Source organism: Schistocerca serialis, chromosome 9 (genome assembly GCF_023864345.2).
Source record: "Schistocerca serialis cubense isolate TAMUIC-IGC-003099 chromosome 9, iqSchSeri2.2, whole genome shotgun sequence".
In the NCBI taxonomy this organism is placed as follows: Eukaryota; Metazoa; Arthropoda; class Insecta; order Orthoptera; family Acrididae; genus Schistocerca; species Schistocerca serialis.
In genome coordinates this window covers 406,785,922-406,813,180 of record NC_064646.1, presented here as the reverse complement: position 1 = coordinate 406,813,180, position 27,259 = coordinate 406,785,922, and the positions used below count along the sequence as shown (strand labels likewise).

The window sequence follows — 27,259 nt, the reverse complement described above, 5'->3', positions numbered from 1 at the left end:
GTTTTCATGGACAATTTTGAAACACAGTTCTTGGAAAATAATACACTCTCTTCCTAGGTTGGATACTGGTTTGTGTAGATTGATTCTGTGTTGTGCTTATGGACAGTTACCACACTACAACTTCTAAAATTCCACAAGCAGCTAAATCCTAAACAAAACAGTATAAAACTAACAATGGAGTTTGGGGTAATTGTGTAAATTACATGGATTTAACCATAGACAACGGTGACTGTAGTGGTATGTTCAAGTTTTATAGTAAACTTACCACGACATATATGCTAATGCTGGCCAATTCTCAACCCCCAGTGACCCATAAACATTCAATGATACATCATCTAACATCCATTCCTGTGAGTGAAGACAACTTCCAAATGGAATTAAACACATTCAAACTTAACAGTATCAAACGTGGCTATCCTCCTAGCTTAGTCAACTCCATAATGCACAAAAACCAGAAACAACAGATGTACTCTCTTCTTTACCATATTCTTGACCCACTACAGGAACACAATTAATGGTGCACAATTTAGGAAAAGTCTCACTGGATGTAGCCAGAGATCATAAATACAGGAGCGTAAAAGCATCATTTTATGTGCCCAACCCTGTTGGACACTTTTTGTCCAATGGTAAACACAGCATTCCAGCTTTTGAAAAGAATGGAATGTATAAAATTACTTGTGATTGTGATAAGTCTTTCGAGTTGATGCCACTTGGACGGCTTATGTGTAGATGAGGATGAAATGATGATGATAAGGACAACACAACACCCAGTCCCTGAGCCGGCCGGAGTGGCCGAGCGGTTAAAGGCGCTACAGTCTGGAACCGCACGACCGCTACGGTCGCAGGTTCGAATCCTGCCTCGGGCATGGATGTATGTGATGTCCTTAGGTTAGTTAGGTTTAAGTAGTTCTAAGTTCTAGGGGACTTATGACCACAGAAGTTGAGTCCCATAGTGCTCAGAGCCATTTGAACCATTTGAACCCAGTCCCTGAGTGGAGAAAATCTCCGACCCATCTGGGAATCGAACCCGGGCTGTTAGGCATGACATTCTGTTGCACTGACCACACAGCAACCAGGGGCAGACTTATCTTGAAATAATGGAAATTAATAAACATATGTCCAAGAGCCCAAGCTTAATACTGAATGACCAGACACAGTTCCCTTCCTCACCACTTCTAACTGCAGATACGACTCATAATTCCATTCAGGTCATGCTGTAAATTATCTGTCTTACTCACATGTCTCATTTTCATTGTTTCAGTTACTATAATTTCTCTCACTGTTTTAAAAAAGTGTACTTAGTGTAATCACAACTGTTTCACTCACCTGCTTAACATCATTATTGTTTGTTACCTGTTTGTAATTCAGAAGCTATTAAAGACAGATTATTTCGTTCAGCCACATCTTTGGAATATGTCACCAAAGTTAATTGTTGAGTTACTTTCTTCTGTGAACAATTGTTGTAATTTGTCTATAGTTCATTAGTTAAAGTGACTCATATTTTATGTTAGTTAAATAATCTGACATCACATTTACACTGAAATAACCATTCTTGTTTTATTCCTAATTCTGATATTAACATTTTTCATCTCTGGAAATGGAGATACTCTGTAGATGCACTAGTTTAATATCTTTGATCCCATAAAATTTCACTGTACCACTTATCTTTGTATGTGATGCTGCCATAACATACAAAAACCAGTTTACGAAACAAATAATAAATATTGTAGAATATTACACCACTGTTGTGTGTGTTTCATTCACAGTGTATAAAATATTGTACCAAGAACTGATAGAACAATAAATCAATGCAATATTGTTTGAGTGCAATACCCTAACCATAATGTAATTAAACACAAGTATTAATGTGCGGCAAGGAAACATATAACACACTGTCCTTCAGATCAAATAATCATATCAGTACAAACAAGATGTGTGCAGTAAATTTCATTTGGAAAAAATATTGTCTATAGCCTGATGATTACTGTTACAGTGCGCACTAGCCATTATTGGAAGATTTATACATTCAATGAAAATAGTTATGAGTTCACAGTCGATCATGAAAAACAATCACTGAATCATTGGGCAAACTCCCAGACATGGAACTTCGGATAAAACACGTTACATTTCCCCAACTTGCAATGCAGTACATTTCCTCTTATTAGCAGACATAGACCTAGCTCCTTTCAAAACTCACCGCAGACTGGTCTAAAACTGTCCTGCTTCTTATATACAATATTTTAAACTGAATTTATGTATTCTTGTATGTTAGATTTTCATAATTTACAATTAAAGGTATACATTTCTGAGTAATTGAATAGTGGATAGAGATTTGTTTAAATATGAATTTCCAGCTGCAGTGATAATTTTATTGAATTTTTCCATGAACAATACGAGACTGTAACAGAAGGGAGAACCGGTAAAGGTACTCAAGGTACCCTCCGCCACACACCGTCAGGTGGCTTGCAGAGTATGGATGTAGATGTAGATGTAGAATTACTTTGGTTAGTTTGCATAAATATGCAGTTCTTTGTCGGTAACAAATTTTTACCTAAAGGTGTTAAGTACTTGGGAATTAATTGAGCACAGGTGGTGTTAACATATTTTCATTGATGATCGTATCAATACCGTATTTATTTCTGCATCTTTTTCATCAGCTTTATCTCGATGGCAGTAAACTTGTATATGTTCATATATGAACAATGATAACAAAACTAATATTTTGTAATTAACATGGTCTTTAGGCAAACTGTATATACTAATGGATTCAGAGTAACCAAAAGAATGTAATGATTAATGAATTTGAGCAGAATTTGGCTTAATTATGGGTTGGCATTATATCCATACAACATATTACTTTCGGGGTTCTATCAAAGATATAATAAGTCTGGAAAAAAATTGGCTGTTTTTGGAAGGAAGGAACATAGTAGATGGTTAAGGACACTTGGCTTGCTATGTCTCAAAGGTAATGGAATTTGGTAAGAAAGGCCTAAGTTCAGGTATGGAGAGAATGCATTCAATCTTCAGGGCTTACAGAGAAACAGGTATTCTGTTGTAAGTGCTTTTGACAAAGGGCAAATGCCGAGATGAGTAGCATTAAAATGTCAGCACTAGTTAGAATCTCTCTCGTTAATACTTTGATGCTAATATGAAATTAATTCATTTGAGCTCATGCAGGCAAGTGTTATGTATTATTAGTATTGTAACATAAAAAATTTTCCCTTGCAAACTAGCTCCGAGCAATGAATAGATTATTGAAATCAAAGTGAAGATTTTTATGCCTTAAGTTTGAATGTTCCATCCTTGAAATGGAATTAAAACATGTGAATGTAGAGTTTCCAATGTATACTGCTGATGAAATCTTCTTGGGCAGATGTAAGCCCGTGTTGAAATTCTGTGAAGTTTAGATCACTGTCACTCTCATTGTCTTATGGCAAATAATTACAATGGTTTTCCAAGCTAAATAATAAAAAAATAATTTTTAGTTTTTGTGTGTGTTTTTATTCAACACTGCTGTCCCTGTAAGTTGTTCCCTGTAAGTTGTTGTGAACTTAATCTCAAGATGGAATTATTTTACTTTTTACAGAGTGTATCCTGTGTGAATAATAAATGTCACAAGTTGAAATTGTGAACAAGTTGGGACTAAACCCCAAATACCTGTCTGTTACAGGCAGGACTCTGCCATTCAAGTCCTATAAACACACCTCGAGGGCTGAGTGAAAGCTTCAACTTGATGGTAGCATCTCACACTGAACCAGACCACATGTATTTTGCAATTCGAAAGATGCTCATTATATTTTGGCCACAGATACCACTATTTAACACACTATAATGTAGTGCGGAGCTTTATTGAATTAGTTCTTCCACTATCTCCAGTAACATATATTATATTTATGAATAAAATTTTAATAAGCAGAACTATATTTTGGAGTCCTATCTTACGGCATCACACTTGTCTGGTATTTTTCCAGTGTGTAGATTCTGTCTTTGATGTGCAATTCTGAAAAGTCTGCAAATTACTCATCTACAACTATTGTATCACAAAATGATTTCAAGCCACAAGTTTCTCATGTTGAAATCAGTGGATGCTAAATCTAGTGAATAGGAGGGATATTTTAATCCATTATACTAATATTCCCTCATGTTTTCCGTTTCAAAAGAACTTTTGTGAGCAAATTTTCTTCTGTTATAGTTTGGGTGTCTCAAATGAATTTTCATCCTGATGCTCCATAACACTGTAGTGGTATCTGCCAGCTATTATTTTTATTTTATACAGTTTAACTGTTCTAGCACTGTGGTGAAATTTAAATACCACATAATTTTTAAAGCTTGTAAAAAGGCATTCAAAAGTAGAGTAAGCTATCAGGCAAAGTCTTTTCTCGACATAAAAAGCCACACACATACATTCATACATGCACAAATGACACACACATACTCCAGGCACTGAGGCCCAAAAGCGGTGAGCAGCGATCCCAGCTGGGGTGGGTAGTGGGAATGCAGATATGGTGTGAGGCAGGAAGTGACCGGGCTAGCAGGGTAGGGATGAGCGAAGAATACGTAGTGCTACCTGTGGGAGTGTGCTTGACTTCAATGACTGCTGTACAGCCTTTGCTATCTAGCTTTTCTGTATTGTCCAGATGGGAACTCTGCCTACAATATATTCTTTGTTCCCATAATCCTCTGGGCACAATCTTTGCCAGTCCCTGTCCCCACTTGCCTCTGTCCCCTCTGCTGCTCCCACTTTTGTCTCACACTGCCTGCTAACCCCTCCTACAATCCTTCCTCTCCCCCACCCCCCAGTCCCTCCCCCAAGCACAGACTACTAATGCTGCAGTTATCCTGATATCCCTCCCCTTCCCATCCCAAGCTTCTTCTGTACCCCCACTATCCACACTGGCCGAGATCATTTATAACTGTATTCCGGTCTCAGCACACACAGAACGCAATGGCCATGTGAGTATGAGTTGTGCACGTTTGAATATTTGTGTGTGTGTGTGTGTGTGTGTGTGTGTGTGTGTGTGTGTGTGTGTGTGTGTGTAGTTTTGTTGTTGTTTTCTATGTCTGAGGAAGGACTCTTTGTTCATTAGCTTAGTCTACCTTGAAATGTACTTCAAATGTGTGTGTTTGCCACTCAGTTCTTCCTCTGTGTCGAGAGTATCAATCTGCCCTATTTCATTGTTGTTATTTCACCCCAAATTTTCCATTATTTGTTTTCTTAAAGGTTTCTTGTAATGAATTCTTCATGAAAAATGTACAGATACCTTTTATGATGTTCCAGGTAGTTGACACAGTGTTGATCCTTGATCATCCAATACTATATTGCACCTTGTTGATACTTACACACGTGGTTGCAGTTTTGGGACAACATTGACGAGTATCATCTTCAAGAGAAGTGTGGCCGTATTTGAACTGAGCTACTGAATTCTCAGATGTTCAGAATAAATTAGCATATTTCTTACAAATGGTTACTGATTTTGAATTCATTGGTTGGGAATTAACAGTCTAAAAACAAAGAATATTCAGCATCTTGGTATTCCAGTGAAATGCGCACAGCTACCTCAAAACACTGTCAAAGCAAAACTATATTGCAGATCAAGTAACAGTTGAGAAGAGAAAAAAAAGTTATTGATATCAACATCTCCCTGTGCTAGGCTGAGAAGTTTTATCTTAGTTCTCAAAAGATTGATGATAAACACAATGCTTTTTTCAAAAGCAGTAGTTTTCAACAAGTTTCCTATTGGCATCAGGTTGGATTCTGTAAAAATCCATAAATTCAAACATAAATTAAAACAATGTCATATTTGCAACTGTCTCTATAACATATGTTAATTTTTGGATTTTGGTAGGTTAGGGTTCTACATCTACATCTACATCTGCATCCATACTCCGCAAGCCACCTGACGGTGTGTGGCGGAGGGTACCTTGAGTACCTCTATCGGTTCTCCCTTCTATTCCAGTCTCGTATTGTTCTTGGAAAGAAGGATTGTCAGTATGCCTCTGTGTGGGCTCTAATCTCTCTGATTTTATCCTCATGGTCTCTTCGCGAGATATACGTACGAGGGAGCGATATACTGCTTGACTCCTCGGTGAAGGTATGTTCTCGAAACTTCAACAAAAGCCCGTGCCGAGCTACTGAGCGTCTCTCCTGCAGAGTCTTCCACTGGAGTTTATCTATCATCTCCGTAACGCTTTTGCGATTACTAAATGATTCTGTAACAAAGCGCGCTGCTCTCCATTGGATCTTCTCTATATCTTCTATCAACCCTATATGGTACGGATCCCACACTGCTGAGCAGTATTCAAGCAGTGGGCGAACAATCGTATTGTAACCTACTTCCTTTGTTTTCGGACTGCATTTCCTTAGGATTCTTCCAATGAATCTCAATCTGGCATCTGCTTTACTGACGATCAACTTTATATGATAATTCCATTTTAAATCACTCCTAATGCGTACTCCCAGGTAATTTATGGAATTAACTGCTTCCAGTTGCTGACGTGCTATATTGTAGCTAAATGGAGTGGGATCTTTCTTTCTATGTATTCGCAGCACATTACACTTGCCTACATTGAGATCCAGTTGCCATTCGCTGCACCATGCGTCAATTCGCTGCAGATCCTCCTGCATTTCAGTACAATTTTCCATTGTTACAGCCTCTCGATATACCACAGCATCATCCGCAAGGTCATTTATGTATATTGTGAATAGCAATGGTCCTACGACGCTCCCCTGTGGCACATCTGAAATCACTCTTACTTCGGAAGACTTCTCTCCATTGAGAATGATATGCTGCATTCTGTTATCTAGGAACTCTTCAATCCAATCACACAATTGGTCTGATAGTCCATATGCTCTTACTTTGTTCATTAAACGACTGTGGGGAACTGTATCGAACGCCTTGCGGAAGTCAAGAAACACGGCATCTACCTGGGAACCCGTGTCTATGGTCCTCTGAGTCTCTTGGGCGAATAGCGCGAGCTGGGTTTCACATGATCATCTCTTTCGAAACCCATGCTGATTCCTACGGAGTAGATTTCTAGTTTCCAGAAAAGTCATTATACTCAAACATAATACGTGTTCCAAAATTCTACAACTGATCGACGTTAGAGATATAGGTCTATAGTTCTGCACATCCGTTCGACGTCCCTTCTTGAAAACGGGGATGACCTGTGCCCTTTTCCAATCCTTTGGAAAGCTATGCTCTTCTAGAGACCTACAGTACACCACTGCAAGAAGGGGGGCAAGTTCCTTCGCGTACTCTGTGTAAAATCGAACTGGTACCCAACAGGTCCAGCGGTCTTTCCTCTTTTGAGCCATTTTAATTGTTTCTCTATCCCTCTGTCGTCTATTTCGATATCTACCATTTTGTCATCTGTGCAACAATATAGAGAAGGAACTACAGTGCAGTCTTCCTCTGTGAAATAGCTTTGGAAAAAGACATTTAGTATTCCGGCCTTTAGTCTGTCATCCTCTGTTTCAGTACCATTTTGGTCACAGAGTGTCTGGACATTTTGTTTTGATCCACCAACCGCTTTGACATAAGACCAAAATTTCTTCGGATTTTTTGTCAAGTCAGTACATAGAACTTTACTTTCGAATTCATTGAACGCCTCTCACATAGCCCTCCTCGCATTACATTTCGCTTCGCGTAATTTTTGTTTGTCTGCAAGGCGTTGGCTATGTTTATGTTTGCTGTGAAGTTCCCTTTGCTTCCCAGCAGTGTTCTAACTCACTTGTTGTACCACGGTGGCTCTTATCCATCTCTTACGATCTTGCTTGGCACATACTCATCTAACGCATATTGTACGAAGCCATCAGGTACTCTGAAATCTGCTTTTTGTAATTTTTGCCAAACAGAAAAATCTTCCTACCTATTTTAATATTTCTATTTATGACTGAAATCATCAATGCAGTAACCGCTTTATGATCGCTGAGTCCCTGTTCTGCGTTAACTGTTGCAAATAGTTCGGGTCTGTTTGTCACCAGAAGGTCTAATATGTTATCGCCACGAGTCGGTTCTCTGTTTAACTGCTCAAGGTAGTTTTCAGATAAATCACTTTAAAAAAAATCACTGGATTCTTTGTCCCTGCCAACCGTTATGAACGTTTGAGTTTCCCAGTCTATATCCGGCAAATTAAATTCTCCACCCGGAACTATAACATGGTGGGGAAGTTACCACCAAGATACGAATGGTCAGAGACAGAGGGTGTATACTGGGAACACACGTGCTCTAGAACATGACAGTTGTCACCCTGATGCCTGTTTCACTACATGTGCCATCTGGCTTCGTCCCCCGGATACCACTTTTTCAGAGCTCTGCACTTGGGAACTCGTGTGGAAACATGTGTTTGGTTCTTGTCGCTTACCTGGCCATAATTTACGTTAGTTATTTTATTTAATTTCTTCGATCTTTCCATCCCTTCTCAGTAACTATTCATTTCTTCACTCCCTCCCCTCCCCCCTTCTAACTCTACCCCCCACTACGACATATGATGCACAATGTTTTGTCACATATCTCTCTTGCTTTTTACCCATCTTCCACTTTTAAGCTCTTAGATTTTCAAATCTCATTTGCTGTAGTTCCCAACAATCAGTTTTTCCTTCTCATCCCATCTTGTAAGACTACCCTGACTCACAGTTGTGGACAACTGTATTTTCTTCAGCTGCTGCTTGGTGTGTAGATTTTTTTATGCATCTAATTACATTATATTGTCAAAAATTGATTATTTTCATTTGTAGAGTAATCATGTACATGTATATATACTCTTAAAGAAATTCCGAAGGAGCTCAGGTAATTGTCGGATATTCCACAGGACAGGATATCACGTGGCACTATTTGAAACTTGTAAAATTTCTTTGATATAACACCTGACAATTGGCATCCATAGATACTTCAGTCAATACCATATTGAAGAATAGAATCATTTTATGAACAGCACATGCAGCATTACAAAAAGGGAAATTCAGTGGACAGAACTTTAAAATTGGAAGGAGATGTAATGATTGATCAGTATAAGAAACGAACATCTATGCACTGCCAGTAGAGATGTCTAAAAGTAGAAATAAGATCTAGTTTTTGGAACTGTTAGTTTGTTTCATGTGTAGGAAAGGTGGACAGGTTTGGGAAGATTGGAAAGACGGGCCATAGAGGGACCCATTTGTTGTGAGGACAATGGTAGACAAAGTTAAAGGTGGAAGCATAAGACAGAGAAGGAGGTCAAAGATAGCTCATTGGGAAATACTGTGCCACCTTCAGCTCAGAGAGGATAGGAAGTAAAGACGGTTTAAGAGGATGAATAATTAGAAGTAAAATGAACAGTGTACTTACAACAGAGCAGAACTGGACACAGGTAAAAAATAAAAATGGAAACAGAAGAAAAATTAAGGAGAAAAAGTAATAGAGTAAATAATGAAATTCTACCAATGAAAAGAAAGATCAAATCTTATCATTGATGTAAATTTATTCAGTGGAACCTCATTTAATGAGCACCTCCCACAATGCACAATTCATGCAACGAGCAAAACAAATTGTAATAAATTACTTGTTTGAAGCGTGATGTTTCGCATAACAAATGACAACGATTTAGTGTGACATCACCAGCTGTACGCACGTGGAGAGAGAAATGTTCAACAATATGAACACCGTTTATTGTCGGCAGCAGCATATGAATAATGACTTTAATACATACTGCAGTTTGGGTTTAATACTCTTTCTGCTGTCTTCGTAGCGCAGCTTGTGATCACACATTTTTCGTAACTTGTAATCGTATAGTGGTTCTTCGTGTGCAAATTTTAATAACCTTTGTAGAAATGTCCTCGAAGCTAAAGCTGCAAGAAGACAACCAAGAGAAAGAAAATGATCTTAGAAATGAAATGTAAAATCATTGAAAAATGTGAATGTTGTGTGAGTGTTGCTGATTTAGCGTACACATGTGATCAGTCTTCATCAACTGTTTGCACTATCCTGAAGAACAAGGACAAGATTAAGGAGATAGATGCTTCAAAGGTACAAGAATATCTAAACAACAGTTTTGTATTCTGGTTGATGTTGAAAGATTGCTCCTTATGTGGATAAATGAAAAGCAATGGCAAGCTGATTTTATTACTGAGAACATCATTTTTGAGAAGGCAAGAATGATTTTCACCAACCGCGTTAAGATGCCACCAGGATCATCAACAGCCGAAGAAGTGTTTAAGGGAAGCAGTGAGTAGTTCAAGAAGTTTAAGAGAAGAAGCAGCATCCACAGCATTGTGAAGCACAGTGAAGCAGCCAGCTCCAACACAAAGGCTGCAGAGAATTTCATGAGCAACTTCAACATGCTCATAGAGTCTCAGGGTTATCTGTCGCAACAGGTTTTTAATTGTAACGAGTCGAGTCTGTTCTGGAAAAAGATGCCGAAGCATGCCTTTATAACTGCCGAGGAGAATGCATTGCACAGTTACAAGCCAATGCATGCAGCAATTCGAAAATTAAACTGCTGCTTGTTTACCTTTCAGAAACTCCACGAGCTTTCACGAAGTGTGAAGCTCAGAAGAGCAGGTTAAATGTGATGTGGAGGTTCAACAACAAAGCTTGGGTGACACGTGCTCTTTATTGTGATTGGATCGAGTAAGTGTTTGGACCTTTGGTGGAAAAATATTTGCTTGAGATCAGTCTGCCACTCCATGTCTTGCTTGTTATGGACAATGCTCCTCCCCATTTTCCAGGCCTACAAGACCACCTTGTTGAAGAATTTCAATTCATCAAGATCCAATTTCTACCTCCCAACACCACTCGGTTTCTCCAGCCTATGGACCAGCAGATTATTTCTAACTTTAAGAAGCTCTATGCTAAAACACTCTTCGAGCATTTCTTTGAGTTGACTGAAACTACTAATCTCAACTCTCATTGGAAATATCACTTCAACATTGTTGTCTGCATCAGGGTGTTCAAAAAGGTGTGGGAAGGGGTTACCAAGAGACTTCTCACTTCTGCTTGGAAGAAGCATTGGTTGGAGTGCACTGTTGAATGTGACTCTGAGGCATTTGAATCAGTACCTGTGGAGCCTGTAGTCAACAAGATTGTGTCTTTGGCCAAGAGATGGGACTAGAAGTGGATAACAATGACATCGATGACCTTGTGGAAAATCACAGCCAAGGAATGGCCACTGAAGAGCTTTTGGAGTTGCAGTGTGTTTCTCAGCAGGAAGTTGTGGAGAGGAGTTCTACAGAGGAGGAAGAGGTGATAACAGCAAAGCAACAATCTTCTGGCACAATAAGAGAAATTCTGTAAGCATGGGAATCAGTTGTATCTTACATTGAAAATCATCACCCCAATAAAGCAGTGGCTATGCACGCTACAAATTTATCTGACAGTAATGTTGTGTCATAAACTTGCCAATTGTTGAAGTGTCAGCAGAAATGAATAACGATGGATAACTTTCTAATAGAAAAGAGTTTGTTATGTAGGGTGAGTAGTAAAGAACATAATACTGTATGTATAATTTTGTTTGAATAAATGGCGTGAATGAGATAAAATTTTTAGTACTCTTTCTGCATTATTTTATTTTACATTGATTTATACGTAATAAATTGTTTCACTTGATGAGTGTTTAGCACTACAGATAAGAGTCCAGAACGAATTACACTCACTATGCGAGGTTCCACTCTACTGAATTTTAATTCCACTTATGAACCTTCATTTATTTCCTTCATTACTTCTTTGATACCCAAACTGAGTGATATAGAAGATGCTGCATCCCTACCTTACATTCTTTTTAATCTCAGCTCTTTACTTATCTCTAGTTTTGCTCCCATAATGGAGAATAGCGTGGAAGTACCTTGCTGATGGCTGTATCTTTCCTAAAGCCAAACTGATCTTCATCTTACAGATGCTCAATTTTCTTTCCGATTTTTCTGTATACATGAGTTGTCAACCTAATTGTGTGATGCTTCTTGGATTAATCAATACATGAGGTTATCAGGATTGTATGGATGGTGTTCTCCTGCATGACAATCCTGCACATTGACTCAGTTAAACATCCATTTGAAATTTCCCACAGTGATTTTTTTAGAAATTCAAGGGAAATGTTATCTGTCCCTTCTGTTTTGACTTAACCTCTGCCATCTCCTGCACCTAAGTGATGAAAAATGCACACAAGTGATGAAAGAAATGTAATAGTTATAGAGCAAACACACAAGTGTCTCATAGTATGTAAAATATTGGACGAAATACTTGAGAAAAGGCTAAAGAAAATAATAGATCCACAACTACAGGAAGAGCAGTATGGATTCAGAGAATGCTGTGCAATTATAGATTGCATATTTGCACTAAGAAAGCTGCTAGAGAAACACAGGGAAAGGGGGAGGGACTTAAAACTTAGTTTTTGGAAAAATATTTGATAGTATCCCAAGAAAGACAATATGGGAGGGCCTAAGAAAGAAAAATTTATCCACTGGGCTAATTCAGGAAGTTAAAATGATTTATATGAATGCTGCTGCAGTTGCATACAGATAGGAAATGATAATTCTGGATCATTCCAAATAATTAGAAGAGTTCAACAAGATGGTGCCCTTCCCCTGTTACCTTTTATCACTGTTATGGATGAAATCATGAGAGAAATGAAGCAAGACAATGATTTCACCAACACATTTGCATTTACAGACAATTTGGGGGTAAGAGCAAGAAGCAGAGGAGAACCTGACCACTTGCAATTACCATCTCAGACACATGAATTAACAGTAAATAAATAAAAAACTGGCTGAATATCAATCCAAAAACGGAAAAAGAAAGGAAAAATAAGGATGGGATATACACAGCTAGAAACACCAGACAGGTATAAATATCTTGGGTACATCATTTCAGGCACTAACAATATACAGCATAAGATCAATAACTGAACTAAAAAATCAGCTCACTTGTATCATCAGATTTGGAATTTGCTCTGGAATGAGCAATCCCCCTACGATCGAAACACTGTCTCCTTCAGTCTTACTTTATTCCCAAAATAACTTATGACTCAGAAATCTGCACAAAAATCAAGCAGTTTGACAAACAAATTACAAGCTGCAGAAATGAAGTTCGTAGGACCTATAGTCCAGAAAACAAGGGAAGATAGACTAAGAAGTGGAAAAAAAACAGGGATAGAAGCTGGAATGTATACATTCTTAAAACAATATGAAAGAATAGTAGTGTGTGGTCCAGTCACATTAATGTGACCACTGCCAACGTTCAATGCAATGTCAACATGCTGTATGCACTCACAGCCAACAGGTGTCAACAATATCAGTGGAGGGTGTATACAGCGTGTCAGGGGGACACGGAAAACATAGCAGTCATTGTTGTAATGTGGAAATGGAGAGATTTATATGATGTTCAAGAGAGCATGATCGTTGGTCGTCTGGCCAAGGATGAAAGAATTTCCAAAATAGCTAAGTTTGTAAATGGTTCGCATGTTGCCACGCTTAAAATATTTCCTACATAGCAAAACGTGAAAATCCAAAATCAGTGCCAAGGCAACTGTGGTCCACCATGGGCTATAGCTGACGGGATGAACGATAGCTGTGGAAAGGTGTACGGGTGGATAGACATACAGCTGTTAAGCAACTGACTGCACATATGAACAAGGGGCTGCTAACAGTGTCTCCTCCACAAACGGTGCGTAAGATGCTCTGCAGCGTGTACCTGCTTCATACACCCTTGCTGGCTGCTGTTCATCGGCAGTGAAGGCTGCAGTTTGCACACCAATACTGCAACTTGATGACCACTGAGTGGTGACAGGTGGCCTTTTCAGATTTTATGCTCCATTGAACAGAAGACCATTGTCATGTGTGGCCCTGCAACAATCATCGGAAGGGTTCAGGCCAGAAGAGGGAGCATTATGATCTGGGAAATGTTTTTGTGGCATTCACTTATGTTAGTTGGTCATTCTGGAAGGCAAATGGATCAACACAGTTATGCATCTATCCTTGGGGACCATTTCGACCACTTCATGCAGTTTGTTTTTCCTTGGCATGATGACATCTACCATCAGGACAATGCGATGTGTCACACAGCTTGCATTGGACGTGCATGGGTTAAACAGCACCAGGATGAGCTCACCACACTCCCTGGCTACAAAACACCCTGGATTTAAAGTAAATGGAGAACCTGTTTGACTACCTTGATCAGGCTTTTCTTTCCATGGATCCTCAGCTGAAAAACAAAGCACAGCTGGTCATGGCACTGGAGTTAGCATGGCTCTACGTACCTGTCAGTACCTTTCAGACCTCACAGGCTCTGTTCCTGCACATCTCGCAGTGATCCGCACTGCAAAATTATTCCGGCTTTTGACAGGTGACCACATTATGTGACTGGACCACGTATGTCGATAGAAACAAGTGGAGAGTGCTTGTAAACCACACACTGCAACTCTATTGGAAAACCAGTGGTGCTGGTGATAGTGGTGGTATTGCTGTATCATCTTCATATTCCCTCCCCCTCCCCTTTCCCCCCTTTTCACTGCCACATTTTTTCAGTCTCCTTTTCCACTTGCATCTTAGCTCTTTAATTCTATTCTTTTCACTTCTCATTTTCTTCCTTGTAATCCGTCTTAACGTCTTGCTGTGTCATCTCTGTACTGAAGCTGGCATAGTGCTTTCTTTGACCTTCTCCCCCTCTCCTTCCCTCCCCCCCCCCCCCCCACCCTCTCTCTCTCTCTCTCTCTCTCTCTCTCTCTCTCTCTCTCTCTCACACACACACACACACACACACACACACACACACACACCTCCATACATCTTGCTCTCTCCTTGTTCTCACAACATATGGATCCGTCTCAACCTTGGGTCCTAATGATGTGGCCTTCCATTATAAGTACCCCAAGATATCCCGCTTTTGTCTTTGGCAAAGAAACTAACAGTTTCGAAAGCAAGGAACAATTATTTCTACTTTTAAATGTGTGGGTCAGGAGCACATTGCATTTTGACGTCTAAAGATAAGTACTGGTCAGTTGTTCTGTCTCGTTGTAATGTTAAATTACATACAAACATTTAAATGAAATATAATAGGGACAAATTGTTGTCATTTATTTTTCTCAGCAGCCTTTGACTTCTTGCCAAATAATATTGTGCTCTGAATTGTTACTAGCACATCACTTGTTTGAGAGGATGTGAGTGACACTGTTACTTGATAGCATGCACTATGCTGCCAGTCCATAAAGAAATTGTTGTTCTTGTTTTTCTTTAATAAATTCATTCATCCTTCCACTTTAATAATTGTTCTTTCATAATGCTTTTTTATAGGACAAGGAAAAATGTGCATGTTGGCAACAGACAATGGAAGGAGTTAAATATGGCCCAGAAAGTGAGTCACCCAACCATGAGGGTTATTACTACAAGCGACTGTATGAACCACTTGTAACAGGCATCTATGAATGTAATTCACGGTAAGAATATTAACTTTCTTATTTAACAGTGACTCCTATTGTTATCCAGTAATGAATCGGGGGTGGAGGGATCCTCAGTGGCTTACAAAATTAATTTTTTGAATTTGTTGTGTAGAAACTCTGCTGAATTATTGTGAAGAGTCTTCAGATAGATAAAATGGGCCAAATAGAAGCAAACAGACACATAATTTAGTGTGAACATTTATTAGTTTCTGAAATTGACAAATGTGCTAATTGATACTTAATAAAAATTTTATCTACTTTATCTAGGCTAGTGATATGAGTGTTTGTTTCTTTTGCGCAGTATAAATGGATATGATGATATTTTTGTCTATTGTTCATAACGATGGAATGGAAATGAGCGTTTGGCGTCATTGGCCGGGAGGCCCCTCGCGGGGCAGGTCCGGCCGCCATATCGCAGGTCTTATTACATTCGGCGCCACATTGGGCGACCTGCACGCCGGATGGGGATGAAATGATGAGGAACACAACACAACACCCAGTCCCTGAGCGGAGAAAATCTCCGACCCAGCCGGGAATCGAACCCGGGCCCAGAGGACGGCAATCCGTCACGCTGACCACTCAGCTACTGGGGCGGACGTTCATAACGATGAAAAGTCCAGGTTGGAGTATCAACAATACAGGGTGATTCAAAAAGAATACCACAACTTTAGGAATTTAAAACTCTGCAACGACAAAAGGCAGAGCTAAGCACTATCTGTCGGCGAATTAAGGGAGCTATAAAGTTTCATTTAGTTGTACATTTGTTCGCCATTTCAGCCAATAAAGTTTTTGGTCCCTTTTTCTTCGAAGGTGCTACTGTAACTGGACTACAGTATCTGGAGATGTTAGAGAATTGGCTGTTCCCTCAGCTCGAACAAGAAGCACAACAATTCGTATTTCAGCAGGATGGAGCGCCACCACATTGGCACTTATCTGTCCGTAACTACCTGAACGTCAACTACCCGAGGCGATGAATCGGCCGCCAGGCAGCCCGTGACAGAGCACGTCATCACTGGCCTCCAAGAAGCCCTGATCTTACCCCCTGCGATTTTTTCTTATGGGGGTACATTAAGGATATGGTGTTTCGGCCGCCTCTCCCAGCCACCATTGATGATTTGAAACGAGAAATAACAGCAGCTATCCAAACTGTTACGCCTGATATGCTACAGAGAGTGTGGAACGAGTTGGAGTATCGGGTTGATATTGCTCGAGTGTCTGGAGGGGGCCATATTGAACATCTCTGAACTTGTTTTTGAGTGAAAAAAAACCTTTTTAAATACTCTTTGTAATGATGTATAACAGAAGGATATATTATGTTTCTTTCATTAAATACACATTTTTAAAATTGTGGTATTCTTTTTGAATCACCCTGTATTGTTAAATATAGTAGAATTATAGGGACAGACAGATCAAGAGAAAAATCACAGCATTATAATGAAAAAGAAACACTCAGAAAGTTAAATCATTTGAATGTCTTCTCCATCTGAAATTAAGAAAATTATACATTCTCTTGAAAATAACAGCTCAACAGATTTTGATGGTGTTTCCAATAGAGTACCAAAGATTTGTTCCCATATAATAAGCCTGGTCTTATCTGAAATATGTAATGTATCAATAACCCAAGGTGTTTTTCCAGAGAGATTGAAATATGCCATTGTTAAACCCCTCTTTAAGAAATATGGTAAGAGAGATGCCAGTGACTACTGACCTTACTTACTGACCTGTTTAGGTGCTGACATCATTTTCCAAAGTTTTTGAGAAGGTGATATATTATAGAATAGTATCTCATCTTAGCAACAGTATTTTGCTCAGAAAATCATAGTTTGGGTTTCAGAAGAGCTGCTCTATTGAGAATGCCACTTACATGTTCACTCACAGAATTTTACAAATATTAAATAATAAAACGGAGCCAGTTGGTATTTTCTGCAACCTATCTAAGCCATTTGACTCTGAATAACAGTATTTTTCTATATGGAAGGTTTGAAGGTTTGTGGGATGACAATATAGCCAACCAGTGGATAGTAGATATCTTAACTAAAAGAATGCAGAAAGCTGTAGTTAGTAATTCAACCAATATGGTCCAGGAACTCAATTCAGAATGGGGAGAAATTGTGTGGGGTTCCCCAAGGTTCAATCTTAGATCCACTATTGTTCCTCATATATGTTCAAGGGTAAGTCAGAAATTATCCTTGATGTAGCGATACCTTTTATTGCAGTACAAATAGGACATGTATGTTCACATCTTTTTCAATATATTCCACTTGCTTTTCAACATACTTGGTCCACCGTTGCACAAGCTTCCTGATACCCTCAGAAAGGAAGGTTTTTGGTTGAGCAGCGAGCCACTCGTGCACTGTGTCCTTCACTTCTAGGTCCGAGGTGAATCAGGGGCCCCTTAATGCCTATTTGAATGGACAAAACAATAGGTAGTTGGAAGGTGGCAAGTGGAGGACTACACGGGAGATGAGCCATTACTTCAACCTTGAGTTTCCAGAGTGTTTCAGCAGTGTGGGTAGCGGTATATGCATGATAATTGTCGAGCAACAACACAACACAACACCTTTTGACAGCAGTCCTCAGAATTTGCTTAGAATTGCTGGCTTTAGCATGTCGGTAAGCAACTCAGTGTAATATGCATTGTTCATTGTTGTGCCACTCTCCTGATAATGTTCCAATACTGAGCCTAGTGCATTCCAAAAAGCGGTAAACATCAATTTTCCTGCCAAGGGTTGTGTTTTGAACTTTCTCGCAGCATGATTCTGGGTGTTTCCATTCCATACTCCGCCATTTACTCTCTGGCTCATAATGGTAGATAATGTTTCATCACCAGTGATGATTCTGTCTAAGAAGACATCATGTTTGTTACCACGGCAATCCAAAGTTTTTGGAAGATATCCAAGCACGTTTCTTTGTGCAACACAGTGACTTTTTTGGGATCTATCATACATAAAGAGTGTACATACAGAAACAGAAGAAATGGTTAACAGTGTTCTTAAAGGCATCAATGTGGTTTTCTGCAAATGGTTTCCCCCTCAATTTTAAAAAGACAGAGCATATTCAGTTCTGTGCATTTAGGGGTGCTACACCAGTCATAATTTTAACACATGATGAGAAAATAATAAATAGGGTGGAAGCTTCAGAATTCTTTGGTGTGCATATTGAAGATAATTTAAACTGGAAAAATCACGTTTTGGAACTTGTAAAACAACTTAGTTCAGCCGCATCTGCACTTGGTAATCATTGTAAATCTCGAGGAGAGACAAATCAGTAAGTTGACGTGGTTTGCATACTTTCATTCAATAATGTTGTTTGTAATTATGTTGTGGGGTAACTCATATTTAAGAAAGAAAGTCTTTGTTGCTCAAAAATGTGTAGTAAGAATAATGTGTGATGCTCACCCGCAATCATCTTGTAGACATCTGTTTAAGGAGTTGGGCATTCTTAGTACTGCTTCACAGTATATTTATTCCTTTGCGAAATTTATTGCAAATATTCCACTCCATTTAAAAAGGAACAATGATGTATGTAATTACAATACTAGAAGGAAATGTGACGTTCCTCCACATTAAGGTTGTCGTTGGCATAAAAGGAGTACACAATGCTGCAACAAAAAGTTTTGGTCAGTTACCCAGTGATTTAAATGTCTGACAGACAGCAAAGTAAAATTACAAAACAAATAGAAAAAGTTTCTCCATGAGAACTCCTTTCATTCTTTAGTATTTTGATTATTAGAATGTGTAAAAGATGGTGGGTAGGAAATCTACTTCCAACTGTAAATTATTTTTTTTTTTTTTTAACTTATAAATGTTGAGCATATAGCGATATTTACAAATTAATTTACAGTGGAATATAAAATGACTCATTCTACATCATTGCAATTTATTGTGCAAAATTATGCATGAAATATGAAACTAACTAACTAGGTATGAAAAGGGTAGACTGCTACTCACTGTAATGTTGACACATTGAGTTGCAGACAGGCACAAAGAAAGACTATTACACATTTAGCGTTGGCCACAGCCTTCTTCAGAAAAACACACACACACACACACACACACACACACACACACACACATACATGACTGCTATCTCTGGCTTCTGTGGCCAGAATGCAACTGCCACGTTGAACAAAAGCAGCTTTCCTGTGAGGGGCAGAGAAGGAGGAGGGATAGCAGAGTACGGTGGGGTCTAGAGAAGTCAGCACTGTCTGGTGGGGTGTGCATGGGACTAGTGGCGGCAGGACAAGGCTGCCAGATGTAGTGTTGGGAGGCTGTAGGTGGGGGAGGGGTGTGGAAAAGGAGAGGAGCAGGAGAAGGGAAAAAGACTAGTGGGTGCACAGGCAGAGAGCAGTACACTATGAAGGTGAGGGGACACGAATTGTGAGGAAGTGATAGGACAGAGGGGGTGAAAATTGTTGGGTGGAGGATTTGGGGACAGTCAGTTACCATTGGTTGTGGCTGCAATAATTTCAGGAGTGGAGAATGTGTTGTAAGGACAGCTCCCATCTGTGCAGTTAAGTAAAGCTGGTAGTGGAGGGGAGGATCCAGATGGCCCATGTGGTGAAGCAGCTACTGAACAAGTGCCTTATGTTCAACTGCATGGTGTGCCACAGGGTGGCCCACTTTGCTCTTGGCTACAGATTGGTGGTGGCTATTCATCCTGGTGGACAGCTGGTTGTTAGTCGTATCAATATAAAAAGATGTGCAGTGATTGCAGCAGAGGAGGTATATGAAATGTCTGCTTTCACCGATGGCATAGCCTCTGATGGGGTGGAATGAGGTTGTGATAGGAATGGAGTAGGAAGAGCTGGATTGGTGGATTGGGTCTTCCCGAGGGATATGAGCTCTGCAACAAGGGGTTGGGATTGGGAGTGGCATACAGAATGACTAGAATGTTGTGGAAATTGGATGGGCAATGGAACACCACTTTAGGAGGGGTAGAATGTTCCTCATTTCAGAGCATGATGATATATAACCAAAGCCCTGTTGAGGATGCAGTTCAGTTGTTCCTGTCTAGGGTGGTACTGGATGATGAAGGGGGGCACTCCTCTGTTGTTGGTCCTTGGGAGCAGTGGGAGGATTGGAGTGTGAAGATATGAAACAAGAAATCTGTTTGCAGACTATGTCTTGGGGTATAGTGTTTGTCTGTGAAGGCCTTTGTGAGGCCCTCAGCATACTGGACAAGGGAATTCCTGTCCAGTAGATATGGCATCCCTGGCTGGGCAGGCCATATAGGAGGGAATTTTTGGTGTGGAGAGAATAGCAGCAGTCAAATTTTGACACCAATCTGTCATTTCCATGATACTGTCCATAATGTTGGGCATTGCAGAAAATCTATTCATGTAAGTTAGATGTTAAAAACTATGGCCCCATAGGTAGTATATGTTCTAGAAAATTTAAGTCTTTTTCTTCATATTCTTTTTCCTGGCCTTGTCCCCCTATCTTCACCGGATTGGCATATTATTTATTTAATTTGGCAATATTAGTTGTAGAGGGTTTCTGTCACATTGCTGCCCCCCCCCCCCCCCCCCCCTCAGAATGTGACTTTTGTACCTCATTTGTCTGCATCAGTGGTATCTCATATGAAATTGTGATAATGTTTTCTGATTGTTTGTGAATTGTGTAACTGAGGTGGTATGTGGATACCAGTCTGGTATTCACCTAGTGGGGATGTGGGAAATTGCCTAAAAACCACATCTAGACTGGCCAGCACTGCAGCCCTCATTGTTAATCTGCCAAGCAGATTCAATCCAGGACCAGTATGCCTTCCTGAATCTCGGAAGTGGCATGCTAATGCGTGTGGCTATCTGGGCAACTTGTTGGTATTTGTTGATTTTATTTAATTCATTAGGTAGACAAAACAGCAGTAGACTTAACACTCTGTTGGCCATATTGAAACTAAGTTTTTTGTGTGGGATATGTCCTTGGCATTCTAGTGTAGCCAGCGAGTATCTTTGAAGAGTAGTAGAAGCCCTTTTACTTGGTCTTAGTTACATACAATCTCTTTATGAATTAATTACATAAATATTTGGTGCCTTTTAGCCTCCAGTGCTTCACATTGAAATACTAAATGTGGTGTAGTTTCATTCACCAAATCCCATAGTTAGCACCTGGGGGAATCTTTCTCCATACCCATTGTGTACAATTGTTTTCTGTAGTTATAATGGCCAGTCAGTAGACCTTCCATGAGTTTAGTATGCCTCCTGTTCGAGCCCAGGATTGCATTAACTTCTCTTAAAACATGGTTTCAGCACCATTAGCTTGTCATGTTTTTTGTTTTTGTATCTTAGTCCTCTGTTCTGTGTGCTGCCTCCTGATCCAGCTATGTAGCCTTAAGGTAAACAGATCCTGGCTTCCCGTACTGCAGTGAACGACCGTCGCAGGTAGCAAGAGGAGAACCGCACCAGAAATGACCGCGGAGAAGCCCTCGGACGTTGGCGCGCCAGGTACATATAGTCTGCGCCCACGAGCTCGGCTCCAGTTCACCACCGGCAATGGAGGGTGAAGCTTTGACAATGCCAGCCACCCGTGCTGGCGAAATGTTAGAAAAATCATTAGATGAACGTTGGCCAAAGAACCCGAGACAGAAGCCAATAGGCAGTTTGTTATGTAGTTTTGATTTTCCTTTGACCTAGTGATGGTGGAGGCAGGTTCCTGTCCAACAAGTGGAGTCATCGTCCCTGACTGGCCATCCTATCAACTTGTTCATTACCATTCATTACTGAGTCATCAACATATGCAGGTGAAACCCATTGCAAACTTGGTGTAGTTTAGGGGTCAAGTGTAAAGGTGGTGTAAGACAATGGTGTCATATGTTCAAAAATGGTTGAACTGGTGATGAAGAGAAGAGTGAATGAAGATCTGATTCCTTTGGTTGATGAAAACCTAAGAGAAAACTGGAGAGTCACCATCTCAGAGCTTTGTATTTATTTTTCCACACATTAGTCATACTCTTCTGTACATAATGATTACCAAAGATTTGGGCTACTGGAAATTTAATGCCAAGTGCTTGCCTAAACTCCTTTCTGAAGAACAAAAGGCTCAGTGTATGGCAGTAGCACTGTGCTGTCTTGTGTATTACGATTGATAAGTTGAAGCTTTACTCGACCAGATTCTAACAGGAGATGAGACGTGTGCGGTATGTGAATGCAAAAACAAAACTTCAGTCAAGACAGTATGACTATACTAGTTCACTGGAAAAACTGACAAAGTGTCACCAGAAACCTTGGTGCGAAAAACGTGATTTTCCTGCATGACATCTCCCACCCACATACAGCACAACATACTGCAACAAAACTGCCGAAGTTCAAATGAGAAGTTTTGAATCACTCTCCTTACAGCCGTTACTTGATGCCTATTGACTGTCAACTTCGTCTTCATGCACTTGAAGAATTGGCTTAGCTCAATGAGCTTTGGCAATGATGAAGGCTTGAAAACCAGCATCATAGATTGACTTCAGTTTCAGGTGGCAGAATTCTATGATAGTGGAATTTCAAATGTCGTCAAATGCTATAACAAAAAGACAGTGTGGCTGGAAGTATGTGGAAAAATAAACTAGAATGTGTACTTTCACAGCCAGCGACCTTGCCGCAGCCGTAACACAGATTTGCGTTGCTTCATCGAAGTTAAGCGCTGTCAGGCTTGGATAGCACTTAGGTGGATGACCGTATGGGTCTGCTGAATGCTTTTGGCAAGTGGGGTGAATTAGCCATTGTGAGGCCAGTTGAGGAGCTACTTGGCTGAGAAGTAGCAGCTCCAGTCATGAAAACTGACAACGACCGGATTAGCTGAGGATGATACTGTGATCGGTTGAACATTGGACCTTCTGAGGCCTGTTCGGACACTGTTTAGCTTATGTTAGTGTACTTTCACAGTATATAAAACAAATTCTGTAATTTATATCTAAAAACAAAGATGATGTGACTTACCAAACGAAAGCACTGCCACGTCGATAGACACGCAAACATACACACAAAATTCAAGCTTTCGCAACCAACGGTTGCTTCGTTGGGAAAGAGGGAAGGAGACGGAAAGACGAAAGGATGTGGGTTTTAAGGGAGAGGGTAAGGAGTCATTCCAATCCCGGGAGCGGAAAGACTTACCTTAGGGGGAAAAAAGGACATGTATACACTCGCGCGCGCACACACAGGCGCGCGCGCGCGCACACACACACACACACACACACACACACACACACACACACACACACGCGCGCACAGAGACACAAGCAAATTCTGTAATTTCATTGACATTAAAAAAAGCAAAAGAAAAGAAAGAAAGAAAGGTAAATGGATTTACTTTATGAATAGACCTCGTATTAAGTATGTTATTAAATGTGGAACACAGTTGTTATCTGATGTATAATGAGGCAGAGGTGGAGCTGTGCATCCAGAGAATCTATATTTAAAGAAAATTCTAATTAGCTTACTATTTAACATTTTGCCGTATGCCTTTCATTGCAGTGGGATTAGTTAAAAAAATACTTAAGATAAACTTCTTTGGTTTATTCTGGCATACAGATGTTGACAGCTGTAGTACAGAAAAGCCTCCTGCTGTGTGGTGCACTACTGCATTTATAAATATTTTGTATGGATTGTTGTTAATTCTCGAGAGACGAATTTCAGTGCAGAATAAAACAGAGTATAGAGAGAAAAAAACACTGAAATCAATGTGTACAATAACATGTTATCATAGCAGATGGTAATCAGAGGTACCAAATAAAATTTCCTATTGTTTTGGATGGGGACTTCAGAATTGTAACCAGCAGTTAGCAGCAGAGTAGTACTGCCAGTGCTGTTCATAATAATAATGCCCCATTACATTAATGATCTTGTTACATTAATAAATCAGAAGTATGTAGAAATTCAAGTAATGCTAAATGGCAGACAATAAAAATTGATTCTGGCTTCCACATAGCAATATGTTTGAAAAAAAAAAAGAAAAAGAATAAGAAAGTACTGACAGTAAACTGTATTTGATAGCTTGAAGTGAGAATATTATACCACAGTGTATTTTAGTTCCTGAATAGGGACTGACACACCTTGTAATATGTAGCAGCCATTGTTGTGATATAAAAATATTTTCTAGAGACTGTATCCAGACAGTTTCTTCTTACAAATTTGGTATTATCTTTCCCTGTAGCTAAATGTAAGAGTTCATTCTGATGTATTTTGCTGTATTTTTCTGTCAGCTATTTCGTGCAATTTAGTTAATACAAGGGAAACAGAAACAAGCACCCAACTATTAAATTAAGTAGACTCTTAATTTCTGTTTTATGTATAGAATAAAATTGAATTTGTTGATGCATCCTACACTTGTAGATTTTTTTTCAGTTATTAAATATTAATATAATACAAGTACAGGGATAAATATTTCTCAGTTCTTTCATGTACATGACCTGTGTTTCTTTGTTACAGCATGTGATATGGCAGTTTGCAATTGATGATAATGAGACATGTTATGCAGATACCAGATACTGTATGATATTCTAAGCTGGAAGATACACCTCATCCCACCACATGCTAGTGATCAGCAATTGCAGAGTATCAAATGACATTAGGTTTCTCTTTCTAGTGAACTTAGCCATTTAATATGTTAATGGGTGGGTCTTTTCTTAGATATGAATTTTGTATCCCGCTTGGAAGGCGGCGCATGGGTAGGAGCAGGAGCAGGAAAAATACGTTGGTACTGCAGTGAGTAAAAATGGTTTACTGGTGCAAGAAAGAATACATAACTTTGTACAGATGTGAAGTCTTAGACCCATCGTATGTAGAGCAAAGCTGAAGTGAAGTTTCCTGGCTGGCTGCATCTGATGAAAATGAGCAGAATCTGTAGCGGAGCTCGTAGAGCTGCACAGCACCAGTTAGAGGGCACTGTCGTTGGTGTCTCGTGTAGTGCCAACCTTTGAAACTATGCCATGGCATCGTTGCTATCGATACCACAATGAATGAAGCTCTACTGTTGGGTATTGGATGCACTGAACCCAGCCAGCTGTAAATCATGCCAAACAGACCAGTATCATTTGGTTGCAGCTACTGTATAGAAGCACATTAGAGACACACTAGCAGCATTGGTCTCATACATGTGATTGTGCAAGGGATGCTATGGAAAATAAAACAGTATTTTTACTTATAAGAGAAGTGTATGACCTCAAACACTCAGAACCTCACAAAAATGTACTTGGAATATGCCGTGTTTACTGGAGTACAAGACGACCCTCCCCTGTTTTTTGAGAGGCTCCTTGAGAATATTATATTTCTTAACACATACTGACTGATCAAAATTACAAACTTTTATTAATGTATGTCTATCATAAAGTTAACATTACACCTATTCTAAATTGATACCATTTATTGTTTACACTTTGATAATACAAGAATGAATGAAATAAACAAAAAGAAATTTTATCTTCATTGCATTTTTGGTTTACTTATCCTGTTGTCTGTGGTATCACTGTTTTTAGACATCACTGTCGTCATCTTAACAGGACTGCTGTGAATCTCTGTTGTCACACATATTTGGCTGTTTCTTCCGAATATGTTGTGATTTCTGAGGTTGTGGATACTGTGGGACCTGAGAACATATCTGTTTTTTTGTGAACACACAGTGGATTTTGCTTCTATCCTGATGTGAGAATGTTTCAATGACCCTTGTTTCAGAACATGTTGTCTGCCTGCCACTCTCTCATTGGCTGTGTAGAACCAGCAGCTGACAAACCCCCAATCATTCCCGCCATACCTCACAGTGAGTGTTGACAACATTGCTGCACGAAACACATAAGTACACCACTGGCTCCCACCTAGACTTTTAGCGTGTCCTGCAAAAATGTATGTTATTGTTGAGTGTTTGTCCGATTTTAAAATCAGTTCGATTCTGAGTGCAAACGGATTCAGACAAACTGCAGTTGAAGCATGGTAGATGTTTATAGAAAGCCTAAGTATGTAGAATACATTCACATGGTTGGCTGCACGATGAAATTTCTACCTGCCCAACACTCCCCTCCCCACACTCATCTTAGTTCTCAGCCATGCTGGGTGCTGTTCCCCTACCAACTTTCAGTATAGCTATGCTTGACTGACTGTAAAACATGGACAGCAATATCTTCTAGGCTTCAGGTCGTATGAGCAACAACACCTAGTATGTAAATGAAAGATAGCAATCACTTTCAGTCCCATTCCGTAATTTTCGCTTGTCCCATGATCTAGTGACATCTGTTCATACTATCTCCGCAACGGGTCTGGTTGCTGTAATTTATTTGGACAATGACAGTTACCCTGTTTAAAATGATTTATTTCATTTGTTAAACATTTCATTCAGAGTTAATTTTCCTTTTTGTTTCATCTGAATGTCATCATTGTGTTCTAAATCTGATTACAAAGACTTTCGCTGGTATTCTGATGCGTGTACATCGATCAAATTTCTCATTTGCAACCCTCTTGGTAAACCATAATGAAATAAAATATTGACCTGGGCTCAGAATCAAGTAATGGCTTTTGAAAGATGTTGTTGTTGTTGTGGTTGTTGTGGTCTTCAGTCCTGAGACTAGTTTGATGCAGCTCTCCATGCTACTCTATCCTGTGCAAGCGTCTTCATCTCCCAGTACCTACTGCAACCTACATCGTTCTGAATCTGCGTGGTGTATTCATCTCTTGATCTCCCTCTATGGTTTGTACCCTCCACGCTACCCTCCAATACTAAATTGGTGATCCCTTGATGCCTCAGAACATGTCCTACCAACCAATCCCTTCTTCTAGTCAAGTTGTGCCACAAACTCCTCTTCTCCCCTATTCTGTTCAGTACCCCCTCATTAGTTATGTGATCTACCCATCTAATCTTCAGCATTCTTCTGTAGCACC

The 27,259-nt window shown here is 39.7% G+C and overlaps 1 protein-coding gene across 1 annotated transcript in view; it reads left to right on the top strand.

The window, feature by feature from the left end:
• Positions 1-27,259, top strand: part of LOC126418683 (uncharacterized) — a 412,934-nt gene that overhangs the window by 320,137 nt on the left and 65,538 nt on the right. Inside the window, exon 25 of the mRNA XM_050085576.1 lies at positions 15,260-15,402. Coding sequence (XP_049941533.1) covers positions 15,260-15,402 — 143 coding nt within the window. The remainder of the gene's footprint in view (positions 1-15,259; positions 15,403-27,259) is intronic.